General features: G+C 43.1%; 2 protein-coding genes across 7 annotated transcripts in view; one reads left to right on the plus strand and one right to left on the minus strand.

The window, feature by feature from the left end:
• The window catches only part of LOC131103136 (dedicator of cytokinesis protein 7-like), a 39,244-nt gene that overhangs the window by 8,545 nt on the left and 17,469 nt on the right, over nt 1–13,230 (plus strand). For all 5 annotated transcript variants that reach the window (XM_058049100.1, XM_058049098.1, XM_058049102.1 and 2 more), the window contains 13 exons: nt 740–825; nt 918–984; nt 1,201–1,350; nt 1,483–1,563; nt 1,718–1,874; nt 1,968–2,098; nt 2,431–2,524; nt 2,627–2,789; nt 6,057–6,174; nt 9,765–9,835; nt 9,970–10,108; nt 11,670–11,771; nt 11,869–11,955. In XM_058049100.1, coding sequence (XP_057905083.1) covers nt 740–825; nt 918–984; nt 1,201–1,350; nt 1,483–1,563; nt 1,718–1,874; nt 1,968–2,098; nt 2,431–2,524; nt 2,627–2,789; nt 6,057–6,174; nt 9,765–9,835; nt 9,970–10,108; nt 11,670–11,771; nt 11,869–11,955 — 1,446 coding nt within the window. The remainder of the gene's footprint in view (nt 1–739; nt 826–917; nt 985–1,200; nt 1,351–1,482; nt 1,564–1,717; nt 1,875–1,967; nt 2,099–2,430; nt 2,525–2,626; nt 2,790–6,056; nt 6,175–9,764; nt 9,836–9,969; nt 10,109–11,669; nt 11,772–11,868; nt 11,956–13,230) is intronic.
• On the minus strand, nt 2,871–5,801 carry angptl8 (angiopoietin like 8). 2 transcript variants are annotated; one of them, XM_058049138.1, is made up of 4 exons: nt 5,335–5,801; nt 4,220–4,369; nt 4,037–4,147; nt 2,871–3,967 (listed from the first exon to the last, which is right to left on the minus strand). In XM_058049138.1, the coding sequence occupies exons 1-4, from the start codon at nt 5,617–5,619 to the stop codon at nt 3,953–3,955; spliced, it is 561 nt and encodes a 186-aa protein (XP_057905121.1). In that variant the 5' UTR covers nt 5,620–5,801; the 3' UTR covers nt 2,871–3,952. The 2 variants fall into 2 exon arrangements, with proteins under 2 accessions (XP_057905121.1, XP_057905120.1); XM_058049137.1 differs by having other exon boundaries at nt 2,871–4,147.

A 13,230-nucleotide genomic window follows, 5' to 3' on the forward strand; every position in this document is an offset into this window, starting at 1 on the left:
ATGGTTGTTTGTCTATATGTGCCCTGTGATTGGCTGACGACCAGTACCCCGCCTCTCGCCCGAAGACAGCTGGGATAGGCTCCAGCACCCCCCTACGACCCTCGTGAGGGAAAAGCGGTAGAAAATGAATGAATATTTAAACATTATTAGAGCCCTCTAGACATGAAATAACACCCCTATATTGACTTTTAAACTCTTATTACCCAAATTTGTAAACCAAAGGAAATAAAACCTTTTAGGGGCTGCACAGTGTACGAGTGGTTAGCACACAGGCTTCACAAATAGGAGACCTGAGTTCAATTCGGAGGGTGCTGGAGCCTATCCCAGCTGTTTTAGGGCGAGAGGAACAATTTGGAGTCGCCAATTAACCTAGCATGTTTTTGGAATGTGGGAGGAAAAAAACGGAGTACCCGGAGAAAACCCACTCATGCACGGGGAGAACATGCAAACTCCACACAGAGATGCCCGAGGGTGGAATCGAACTCGGGTCTCCTAGCTGTGTGGCATGCATGCTCACCACTCGGCCCTGTGCAGCCCTAAGCAAGCATCCAATTGCTTTTAAATGATTTATACTGCTTGGAACGCTGCTCTACCACTTGCTGTTTTACTGTCCTCACCCTTGGATACTGTTTGCTTTGCTGTCTCATTCCAGCCCCTCTTTTTTTTTAATGTCTATGTACACATCATTGTCTGTTGCCATGACATGTTGCCATGATGACTGTGTGTGTGTGTGTGGCAGGATGAAGCCGTGGAGCGATGCACTGCCCCCGAAGTGCCCAAAGAACACTGTGGCCAGAGGATCATGGTCAAGTGTCTTTCTCTCAAGTGAGTGATGTTTCCAAGTCAGCAGCTTCACTATCATCATTTAAAAAAAATAAAAAAAAAAGGAGCCTAACAAGCACATTTTATGTTTTCAGGTTTGAGATAGAAATCGAACCCATATTTGGATCGCTGGCCCTTTATGATGTCAAGGAAAAGAAAAAGGTCTAATCACATTTTTCGCAGTAAAATTGTATTAATCCAGTAAAACAGTGATCTCATGCTTGCCTTATTGAATTCCCTCCCCCTGCCTTAAAACAGCCTAAGTGAACTTGCGGTTCACATCTCGAAGGCAAAATTCAATTACTTCGCCTTGACGTGCATCTTCCCGTTTCCTGCCTCCAACCCTTCCCGCTTATCTGGACCTCTCTCCCATGACAGATTTCCGAGAATTTCTACTTCGACCTGAACTCTGATCAGATGAAAGGCCTGCTTAAGCCGCACACGCCTCACATGGCCATCTCCACGCTGGCACGCTCTGCCATTTTCTCCATCACGTACCCATCCGCCGATATCTTTTTGGTTATTAAGGTATTGGAGGAGCCTTCATCGTAATGCTGACTGTTCTCTTATTGTGCTCATCAATAATCTCGTCTGCTTTTTTTTATGAAGTTCAAGTGCAGCATTGTGCATGATAACTCATCCTGAGTGCTTCTCTTGCAGCTGGAGAAAGTTCTTCAGCAAGGAGACATTGGAGAGTGCTGTGAACCCTACATGGTCATGAAGGAATCAGACTCTTCTAAGGTATGATCACAGTGATCATGACCTGCAGACCAGCATGCACGCTTTTTCTGGTCTGGTTGCTCAATGCAGTCTGGCTAGGTGCAATGTTTACCCAGTGACTGACCTTTTATGTGATGTCTTTTTTTCCACTTGGTGATTATACAACGACTTGCAGCACAAGGAGAAGTTGGAGAAACTGCGTCTGCAGGCAGAGCAGTCTTGTAGTCGTCTTGGCTGCTTCCGCATGCCTTTTGCCTGGACGGCTATTCACCTTCTCAACATCGTCAGCAGCGTGGGGGGTCTGGACCGCTTGGACGCAGACTCGGAGTCTGGTACTGTCCCAAAAACACATGATTGAACTTGACTATCACACATGCACTTTGTTACATGAGCTTTGCTTCCTTTTTTTTTTTTTTGGCCCGCAGAGCGTAAAGGCCACGGAACGTGGAATGAGAAAAAGAGGAAGGGATTCGAGCGAATGAGCATCGGCGATGACGTGTGTAACTTTGCCACTTTCCGCCCGGCAACACTGACCGTCACCAACTTCTTCAAGCAGGTCAGACGCAGCCCAGTGGTGATGCTGACAAGTTGGATTACAGTTTGACGCCATGATATGATGTGTCACACACTCACAATTTCTGAGTGTTGTCACTTTAAAGACAAAAAATTGGTTGGCATATGACTCAACCCGGGCTCAGTCTATTATTAATATTAAAGCATGTTTCATTTTGAAAGGCATTATGCTCTCTCTCCCATCTAGTAGACAATAATACTGTCAGTACACAGCTTAATATGATTGATGGCTTCCAACACAAGAACTGTATCTTTGTGTATTGTCGTCATATCTTCCAAACACTACACAATAACGATATTGATATTTTTATAAAGGAGGGTGACAGGCTGAGTGATGAAGATCTCTACAAGTTCCTGGCAGACATGCGCAGACCGTCCTCCGTCCTGCGACGACTCAGGCCCGTCACAGGTGACCTCATAAGAAGCCGCCCATCAAGCTTTTATTGTGATACATTTGGGTTGAATTCATTTCTAGACATTTTTAGACCTGTGTGCGCATCTCGTTTTCCAGCCCAGTTGAAGATCGACATCTCCCCAGCGCCGGACTCGCCTCATTACTGCCTCTCGCCCGAGCTGCTACACGTCAAGCCCTATCCAGACCTGCGGGTCCGCCCCACTAAAGAGGTGTTGGAGTTCCCCGCTCGTTACGTGTACACGCCGCACACCACTTACAGGTGAGCCTCTTTCACACAAACACGACAATATTGGTACAGTGTGTGTGTGTATATATACAGAACAGCATCACAGACGTCCCTTTAATAATTTATTTATTTATTTATTCACTTGTCTTAGTGTGAGAAAGAAAGACCACACTGTATTATTAATTTCAAATAGACACACCGTGCATTACAATGTGTACTGCACATACCAAAAAATACCTAAATGACAATATACTATAATAAAATAGTTTATAATTACATGTTAATATTCATTCATTTTCTACCGCTTATCCTCACATTGGTCGTGGGGGGTGCTGGAGCCTATCCCAGCTGTCTTTGGGCAAAGAGGCGGGCACATATAGACAAACAACCATTCACACTCACATTCATACCTATGGACAATTTGGAGTCGCCAATTAACCTAGCATGTTTTTGGAATGTGGGAGGAAACCGGAGTACCCGGAGAAAACCCACGCATGCACGGGGAGAACATGCAAACGCCACACAGAGATGGCCGAGGGTGGGATTGAACTCGTGTCTCCTAGCTGTGAGGTCTGCGCGCTAACCACTCGACCGTTGTGCAGCCCTACATGATCATTCATTCATTCATTCATTTTCTACTGCTTATCCTCACAAGGGTCGCGGGGGTTGCTGGAGCCTATCCCAGCTGTCTTTGGACGAGAGGCGGGGTACACCCTGGACTGGTCGCCAGCCAATCACAGGGCACATATAGACAAACAACCATTCACACTCACATTCATACCTATGGACAATTTGGAGTTGCCAATTTACCTAGCATGTTTTTGGAATGTGGGAGGAAACTGGAGAAAACCCACGCATGCACGGGGAGAACATGCAAACTCCACACAGAGATGGCCGGGGGTGGGATTGAGCACGGGTCTCCTAGCTGTGAGGTCTGCGCGCTAACCACTCGACTGCTGTGCAGCCCTACATGTTAATAATTCTAATAAAAAATCAATGCTTCTAAGGCTCAGTGCAAATAACATACTGTACATATTGCAGTGTTGCATGAGAAACAGATGTAAGTTGCAGCAAAAAACAAAACCCAAAACATTCTAGTGTGCATTGGAAAGCATTGCACAGGTGAAAGGGAGTGCTGTGAGGGTCCAGTGCTGACAATGTTGATAGTCCTGGTGAACTTGTTTTGTTGCTTTTCTTCACAAAGCTTCACTCTGGAAGACAAGAAAAGCATAAATAACCCCCGCTCAATGAAGACTACCATATACACATATACCACTCACCATCCTCTGCAGCGTCGAGATCTGCTCGTTTTGGCTCTCAATTTTCTCTTTTTGAAACTGCGTCAAATGTTGAAGACCTTTCAAGATGTTGCCGTTCAAGGCGGCTCTCTCCTAAAGCCACAAATAGAGATGAAACCTCAGAGTGAGACCCACCCCCTTTTCCAACAAAGCCTTGCAGCTTACCTGCAGATCTTTGATGCTGGTGGGGAACATGTTGTTAAGATATGACTCCAGGCTTTTTACTTTGGTCCCAAGCGCCACCTCTTCCTGCTCCATCCGGGCCAGCTGACCTTCTGTTATCTTGGTATGAGCTTGTTGCTTGGACATCTGGTCCTATGAGAACAGAATTTGGATGTATTTAATGGATGTCATTTAAAGTTTGTTCACTTCCTGTTTTTAAATGTCACCATTTTAGAATGAAACAGAAAAGAACAGAGACTTTATAGTCAATCGCCTGAATGATTACATTCCCTTGGCTGGTAATGGACCCCATTCCCTCTGTCATGAAAGCCAGAAGATACATAAATACTGAAGTGAACTGAAACACACACTTTTTCAATATTTCTGCATACATATTAAGAAATAACATATTGGCAATGATCGATGAATTCAATATATTGCTTAATATTTGGTATAATCTATGCTTACAGTCAGTAGTGACTTTTAGTGCTTTTTAAAAAGGCAAAAAAAAAAAAACATGCTAGGTTAATTGGCTACTCCAAATTGTCCATAGGTATGAATGTGACCGTGAATGATTGTTTGTTTATATGTGCCCTGCGATTGGCTAGCGACCAGTCCAGGGTTTACCCCGCCTCTCGCCCAAAGTCAGCTGGGATAGGCTCCAGCATACCCCCACAAATAAAAGTTGTATACATTTATTTAAAGACAATGCTTTTTATTATTAGTACTTGTATTAACATCCATGGTGCAGGCCCATAAAAAAACAAATAAAATAAAAAAACAAGCCTCAAATGGCCCCTGGGCTGCACTTTGGACACCCCTGTGTTGGACACCCAATGTAAGGCAGTTCATGTATTGATGACTGATGTTGTTGGATTGCGGATGGGTACCTAATAAAGTGTCTGTGGAGCTTATTACATACAGTACATATAAAAAAGAGGAAGCAAGAATATGATGCCAGAAACGCGCCCCCCCCCCCCCCCAAAAAAGGCACAAATGCTGCTTTGTAATGTCTGCCCAGCTGTCCGATATTCATCCCCATTATCTAACATCTTTGGTGGCATGCTGCTGTCAGATCGTAACAATCCCATGTTTGCATACCTTCTCGTTTCCCTTACCAGCAACAGCTCTATCACTCCCTTGATCTGTTCCTTCACCTCAGCCGCCTGCCTCATCTGCTCCCCCAGCCGCCTCAGAGCACCTTCGTGGCCCTTCAGAGTCCGCCCGATCTCAGCCATCTTGGCCTCGGTGGTTTCCAACACGTAGTTCAAGGACTCGCCAAACTGAATCACGCCGTACATGAGAACATTAACGTCTTCTGTTCTTCCCGGCCTCTTGATGGAGGCTGCGTGGACGGGTCCGAACCCCACTGCTACATAAAGCAAGCACAGGCACCAGATCATCCTAACTGATTGCGGTTTTATCTCCTGTTTTGCTCTGTTGATCAAAAGGCAGTGACGGGCAATGTGCTTCTAGATGTGTCTCACTCAAAGGAAACGTGAGCCTTATATTTGTGTACAAAAAAAAAAAAACGTGGTCAAACATTAGCTCAGCTGTGGTTCGATCCCAGGGGTTGGCCTTCGACTCGATGACCTCTAAAATGTAAGGCTGCGCATACAATAGTTGGCATCTAGGTCACAAAGCCTCTTAATAGTGGATAAATATCAGCTGTTTCAAAATACGAACTGGAATTACCTCGAATGTTTGTCGTGGCTTGGGGGTCAGGGTCACTTTCACCATGCAGTCACTTTCGAGGTCATTTTTACTATTAATCCGCCACTGAATATTTATTGCACGTTGATGAAATAATTTTTTTCCTTTTTCGTCTTTCACCTGCCAGGAACCTGCTCTACGTTTATCCTCAAAGCCTAAACTTCGGCAGCCGTCAGGGCTCGGTGAGGAACATCGCCGTGAAAGTTCAGTTCATGGCAGGAGAGGACCCCAGCCAAGCTTTGCCGGTGAGTCACTGTGGGTTTTTTTTTTTTCTCAGTGACAGCATCGCTCTTGGGAGAAAGTAATTCCTGTAGCTAAGAACAGCCGAAGGCGGTGAAATATTATATACTTATGTCTCTGTGGAAGATCTTCAAAGCGGAGCAAGGGGGTAGGATGAAAGCAAGTTTAGTGACATTTAGTGAGTTCTGTGAGGCTGGTTTGGTTTCACATGCTCGCTACACTATTTGCATGGTTTACGTTATATAAGGGGACGTATGCCCCTTTGACTTTTTACTTCTGCTCCATAGAAAACATTCCAAACAGCACTCGCGCTAACGAAGCCTTTATAAGTTCATGGGTCAATTCAAGTTGAACGTTCTCTTCAGAGTGCAAGTGTGCTTAATGTTGTGGTTGGCGAGAATAATGACTAGCGATGCTCTGATTCCGGTACCGATTACACTGGGGAACACTCAAAATGTTGCATTTAAAGTAAGACTTGTTTTTAGTCAATTTAAGTGTGCTGAGTTCAAATCTGAAGTTAGTTTTTTTCTGCAAGCTACAGATTTTATGCAATCTTTAATTTTTATTAAAAATAGAAAAAAATCGAGCATTATTATAGGATATTGCAATGTCAGCCACAAATCAGTATATTTAACAAGGCAAAAGAAACAGAACATTAAAATGTGATTTTAGATTAAAGTACACCATTGTTAGAAGTGCCATATGTTTTTCTGGAAGCGTTTCTCAGAAAACAGTCTTTATCGCAACGTGAAATAAGCATAATTTACAACGTTCTTCAGATAAGAGTCAATCACAGCTAATAACGCTTATCACTTTCTGTAAGTACAGTATTTTAGTCAGGCAGGAATTTGCGTTTGTAACTTTTGCGTTTGTACACTTCATCTGGGCAATCTCGTTTAATACTCCAGCAGTAGTCGGCCATCATACATAGCGACCTTGGTAGCGTTCTTCCATGATCTTTAGGTCTTGGTGGAACCGCTCTCCTTGTTCGTCACTCACAGCCCCCAGGTTTTCAGGGAACTGGTCAAGGTGGCTGTTCAAGAAATGAAGCTTGATGCTTATGTTGCACCTGAGAGCACGAAAAGCGAGGAGCATTCTGTTCACAAGTTCATTGTAGTTCTCTGCCTTGTTGTTTCCAAGGAAGTTCTAAGCGACTGCCACAAAGGATAACCATGCTGCCCTCTCCAAGGCGGTCATCTTGGCAACAAACTGATCATCACGAATGAGGGTTCGAATCTGTGGGCCATCAAACACACCTGCTTTGATCTTGTCGAACGACAACATTCACCTTCGGTATCCAGTGCCTTGACAAATTGTTTCATCAAACCTAGTTTGATGTGCAGAGGAGGAAAGATGATCCTATCTCTGTCAACAATTGGGTCATGTGTGATATTTGGCATGCCTGCTTCAAGGGTTTCACGAACAGGCCAGTCCTTCTGGACCCAGTGTCTGTCTCGTGCGCGACTGTCCCACATGAAGAGGAAACATGGAAACTTGGTGAAACCTTTCTGTTGACCAAGAAGGAAGTTTACCATTTTCAAGTCTACACAAATGATCCAGTTGTGCTCACGATATTTTAAGAATTCCATGACCATTCTGATGTCATCATAGTCTTCCCGCAGATGAACTGAATGACCTACAGGCACTGCCCCGTAAACATTGCCATTATGCAAAAGAACACACTTGAGACTGCGTTTAGAACTGTCTATAAAGAGCCGCCATTCAGTTGGATCATAGTGAGGAACACCCAGTTCTTTGAGAAGACCTGGGATATCATGGCAGTAAACAAACTGTCTGTCTTCAGAAAAGAAGGTCACAAAAAGCTGGTCGCGCTTTCTGTAATATGACACTTTAACAGTGTGATCAACAAGATTTTTGCCTTGTAATCTTGATGCCAAAAGCTCAGCTGCTTTCTTTGAAAGACCTAAATCCCGAACTAAGTCATTCAGTTCAGTTTGGTGAAGAGGCTTGGGGCCTGGGGGAGATTCAGTCTCTGAAGAACATTCCTCGGATTGTTCCCACTCAGTTTCTGGCAATTCATTGTCACAACTGTCTTCCTCGTTCGTATCATGTCCAATGTCTTTATCATTTAATGAAGGCAAACCTTTGAAAACTGGAACAGGAATGGAATCTATGTATATAATCTCAAAACGCATAGATTTGGGTTACGTAAGTTCATATATTTAGACTATTTCATCTATCTCAAATTGCATGAAAACTAGAGCTTATGGAGAAAAACTAATTTCAGATTTGAAATCAGCACCTAAAAATCATTCAGAATCAGTTAAAAAATCCAATGCAACAGAAAGTTGAAAAAATATTGTTCCCCAGTGTTATCAATGAGTTAGTTCGGCCAATAACGATATGGATACCATATTATGGATTAACTGTACATTTTTAAATTGATTTATGACTGGCAACATTTTAATCGTCCTCGTTTATTTAGTGAAATCAGCCAAGCAGCCAACTTCATTTGGTATTCACTCCTCTGCTGTGCCTCGTCCTACTCCTTGAACCGAAGATTCATTTAGCTCATTAACTGCTGCTGCTTCTTCTTCTATTGTTTATTGGCGATTAGCAAGCAGCTCACGCAGTTATGGACTGTTATGGCTCTATATTTAGCCAGCTATTGTCTACTGTGGGTTCCTAATATGCTCATACAGGCGTGTAAACACACTGAGAGGAGATGGAGCTGCTGAGTATTCACTCGCTGCAGGTAGCAGTAGTAAATACAGCAACACATACAACAGGGCACTAATAGATAGCTGTAATACACCACAAGGAGGCAGAACACAAGGCACGCTGAAACGCTGAAGTCTGAATTCAACAGTTACGTATAATACAAAAGTACAGTAACACATATAACAGGGCACTAATAGACAGCTGTAATACACCGCAAGGAGGCAGAACACAAGGCACGCTCATACGATGAAGTCTGAATTCAACAGTTACGTATCATAAAAACTACAGTAACACATATAACAGGGCACTAATAGACAGCTGTAATACACCACAAGGAGGCAGAACACAAGGCACGCCCATACGATGAAGTCTAAATTCAACAGTTACGTATAATAAAATAGTACTAAGAGTTGAAGCAAATGTTTTGAGGACAAGAATGACAACAAGAGAGTAAAATTGTTCAGTGACTCTTGGAAAAAGTGAGTATGTACCTCATGAACGTGATATCCACTTCCCTTTGGGACAAAAACAAGCTCTGTACTAACCACGTTGCTTGTTTGTTTTAAAAACAAAATGTCACTTTGGTAAAACATCATATTTGGAGTCCAAAGATGAGAAACCAGGTAGATAATTCTGTAGCTGTCGCCAGAGACTGCTAAGCAAAGCGTGTAAAAAAAGATGCAAGAAACGTCAAACAGGTTCGACAAGGGAATGATCAAACACACCGGCATCGATTGGCATAGCCTGTGTCAAGCTGTCAAACTAAACCTGTGAGGTTTTACAGACTAGTGCTGATTCTCATGGCAGTACGGGACCAAGTGTGTCCCTCGCCGGGTCAATCACTACTTGACACAGCAAACATGCAATTGATCGGCGCATTCCTAGTATTGAATGTTTTGCTTTGTTTGACCAGGTCATCTTTGGGAAATCCAGTTGTGCCGAGTTCACCAAGGAGGCATTCACTCCCATCATCTACCACAACAAGTAAGATCGCTGCAGTTCCCTTCCTTCCTGTTTTGTTAAGCTCCTCGCCGCCCCCCTCCAGGCTTAATTCCCTTCTGAGTTCCTTTCGCTTGATCTGAGTGTTTAACTCTTCGCCCGCCCCCCCTTTCCCTCAGGTCTCCTGAGTTCTACGAGGAGATGAAGCTGAAAATTCCTGCCAACCTCACAGACAACCACCATCTTCTCTTTACTTTTTACCACATCAGCTGCCAAACCAAACAGAACATCCCTCTGGAGACTCCTGTGGGCTACACTGTGAGAAACCTCAAACCCACACTGTTTGATATAGTGCTACTCGCTTAAAACGGCCCGTTTATGTCGACGACCCCAATTTATCAAGTCAATTGTGTATTTCCTTATTAGTGAAACAGGCCCGACGAGATTACATCATCATTAACACCAATCAGCTTTTATGCTTTTTCCACTTTTATGACCGATGAATGTAGTTAGAATGTTGTATTCTCATGTTAAACCATGCCAAAGTTTCAGATAATGAGGTTTGCGCATTTGGAAGTGAGCCCTGAAAGAAGTTTGGGACGGCTCAAAAGCTTGGTTTCAGAGGGCGTGGCAAAACTGTTCCTTTGTGATGTCACAGAGAAGCGGGCATTCTTATGGGCATGGCTGTTGAGCAGAAGTTAATTCATTCTTTTCTACCGCTTTTTCTTCACGAGGGTCGCGGGGGGTGCTGGAGCCTATCCCAGCTTTCTTCGGGCGAGAGGCGGGGTACACCCTGGACTGGTCGCCAGCCAATCACAGGGCACATGTAGACAAACAACCATTCACACTCACATTCATACCTGTGGCCAATTAACCTAGCATGTTTTTGGAATGTGGGAGGAAACCGGAGTACCCAGAGAAAACCCACGCATGCACGGGGTGAACATGCAACTCCACACAGAGATGCCCGAGGGTGGAATTGAACCCTGGTCTCCTAGCTGTGAGGTCTGCGCACTAACCACTAGACCGCCGTGCCGCCTGAGCAGAAGTTATTGGAGTAACAAAAAAAAAATGTTTCATCTGTTAACGGCATTTCACACAATATCCGCCAGAAGCAGCCGGCTCTCGTCGGTAAATTTGCATTCATGTCGGACACGGTAGTCCCGTTAAAAAAAGCGTAATGACCACATTTGCACGACCAATATCGTGGCAAGATTGCCTGCAGTTTGTAAACTCTGGCTTCTGAGCTCCGCGGCACCAGCGGTACCTCCGACAAAGTGTGTGCGACAATGAGTGCTCCTCCTTGGGCAGGCGATGTAGAGCTGCCAGTAACCCTATTATTTTATTTTATTTTATTTTATTTTATTTTATTTTATTTTATTTTATTTTATTTTATTTTATTTTATTTTATTTTATTTTATTTTATTTTATTTTATTTTATTTTATTTTATTTTATTTTATTTTATTTTATTTTATTTTATTTTATTTTATTCATGCATGCCAAGAATACATAACCATTGCTTGATATGCATATTTTTTTTACTAATAATAGGCCATAGTCAACCAAGAAATAGGGATCATTTATTAATTAATGTTTGAAAATCTGCGACAGAGTAAGGGCGTGATGTTCGAACTGCGATGTGATGAGGGATTACTGATCACGTTTTTAGTCCTTTACAATATTAACAAACTTGTAGGTTTAAAAATAATGTATTTTTGTCCTTATGTATTTAGCTAAAGTCACAAGTAAATGTGCAAGCAATAACTAGTTTCTGTTTCAGTTCTGTCGACAACCTCCAAGGGTCTTCTACATAAACGGTTTCAGTTTTGCTCCCTCTGTCGCCACAGTTTTCAGTAAAACTTCTCTCCTTGATCGCAGTGGATCCCTCTGATGCAGCACGGCCGACTGCGCACAGGCTCCTTCAACTTGCCCGTCTCCGTGGAAAGGCCCCCGCCCAGCTACTCTGTACTAACCCCCGACGTGAGTCAATGAATATCAATGAATGAATACGAATATCAGCGCCATTCCCAAATATGCGGGTTGAGTGAGTTAAATGGGTCGCGTGTCACTCCGGCAGGTTCAGCTCCCAGGCATGAAGTGGGTGGATAATCACAAAGGCGTCTTCAACGTGGAGGTGACGGCAACGTCCTCGGTGCACACACAGGTACACAAACATCGACGCTTCCATCCTATATCTTCTTACCACCCTGTTTCTGTTTCTACTCAGCCCATTAGCATGAAACATGCATGGAGTTTCTCGTCAGCACTTAAGCAGGAAGTTGTCAGCAGAACTTAGTGGGAGACTCTTTGAAAGCTGAGCTGACATGTTATGATGGCCGCTCATTGCCAGCAAAATGAGCGTGGGTGTCCCTATTTAGATTTCTTTATTGAAATTGGATCAAAATGAACATTTGCTCTCACAATCTTAAATCCTGGCAGTGTTTTGTTCCTTTCCTCTTTCCACCTCCTACATAAAATATTTGAGTAAATCTAGCCGTGCTGAAATTAATCTACCCACAGATCTCTGCTGTGTGTTTTTATCAGGGTTAAAAGTTTAATGTATTTTATGTATGCTTCTTAAAAGTGTTAAAGTACATGTTTACACTTGCGCAAGATCAAGTATTGCCCTTAATACTTTGTTTTTTTTTCGTGGATGAAAGCACAAGAAGAGTGTATTTCCTCCACCTAGTGGTGAACCTGCTAAATGTCCTTTGCGTCAACTATTGCAGTGATTTTTAACCTTTTTTGAGCCACGGCACGTTTTTTACATTGGAAAAATTGAACCAAACACCACTAACCAAAAATGTTACAAAATGTCACCACGACCTCACACGTGCATCAATAAGTCTATCGGAGGAACAAGGTAGGTGTTGCCACACGGACCAATATTACATTGCTCTGCCAGTCTTTACACCATAGACACTCGACAGTAGCCACATTTTTACATGACGAGTTTTTCTCTTTCCGAATGACCTTTTGGGAAACAATGGTATCCATAGAAAGGAATATTCCAATCTCTTGTCTACATGTGCCGTGAAAATCAAACAAAATAGTCCATGGGGCATGCGCAGTAAAAGGTAAACATCAACATCATGTGATACCGGCTTCCCCAAGTTTTTCTTTCACTTTCCGTTTGAGCGGGCACAAGATAACTCAATCGGATTAGTTAAAGGAATATTCCATCCCTGTTCAATTATTTCCGTTTGAGCAAATAAACCAAATGCAATTGGAATATTTGGGTCCATGTATACTATTGACATAATGGCTATTGACATAATATTTGCAAATGATGATTAATAAATGTTAATTATAAAAAGTGATATTGGATAATTCCTCACGGCACACCTGACGGTTTCTCAAGGTACACTAGTGTGCCGCGGCACAGTGGTTGAAAATCACTGAACTATTGGACAAACAAGTGTGTCAATATTGATGAAGT

The sequence above is a fragment of the Doryrhamphus excisus genome, chromosome 15 (genome assembly GCF_030265055.1).
Source record: "Doryrhamphus excisus isolate RoL2022-K1 chromosome 15, RoL_Dexc_1.0, whole genome shotgun sequence".
Lineage (NCBI taxonomy): Eukaryota > Metazoa > Chordata > Actinopteri > Syngnathiformes > Syngnathidae > Doryrhamphus > Doryrhamphus excisus.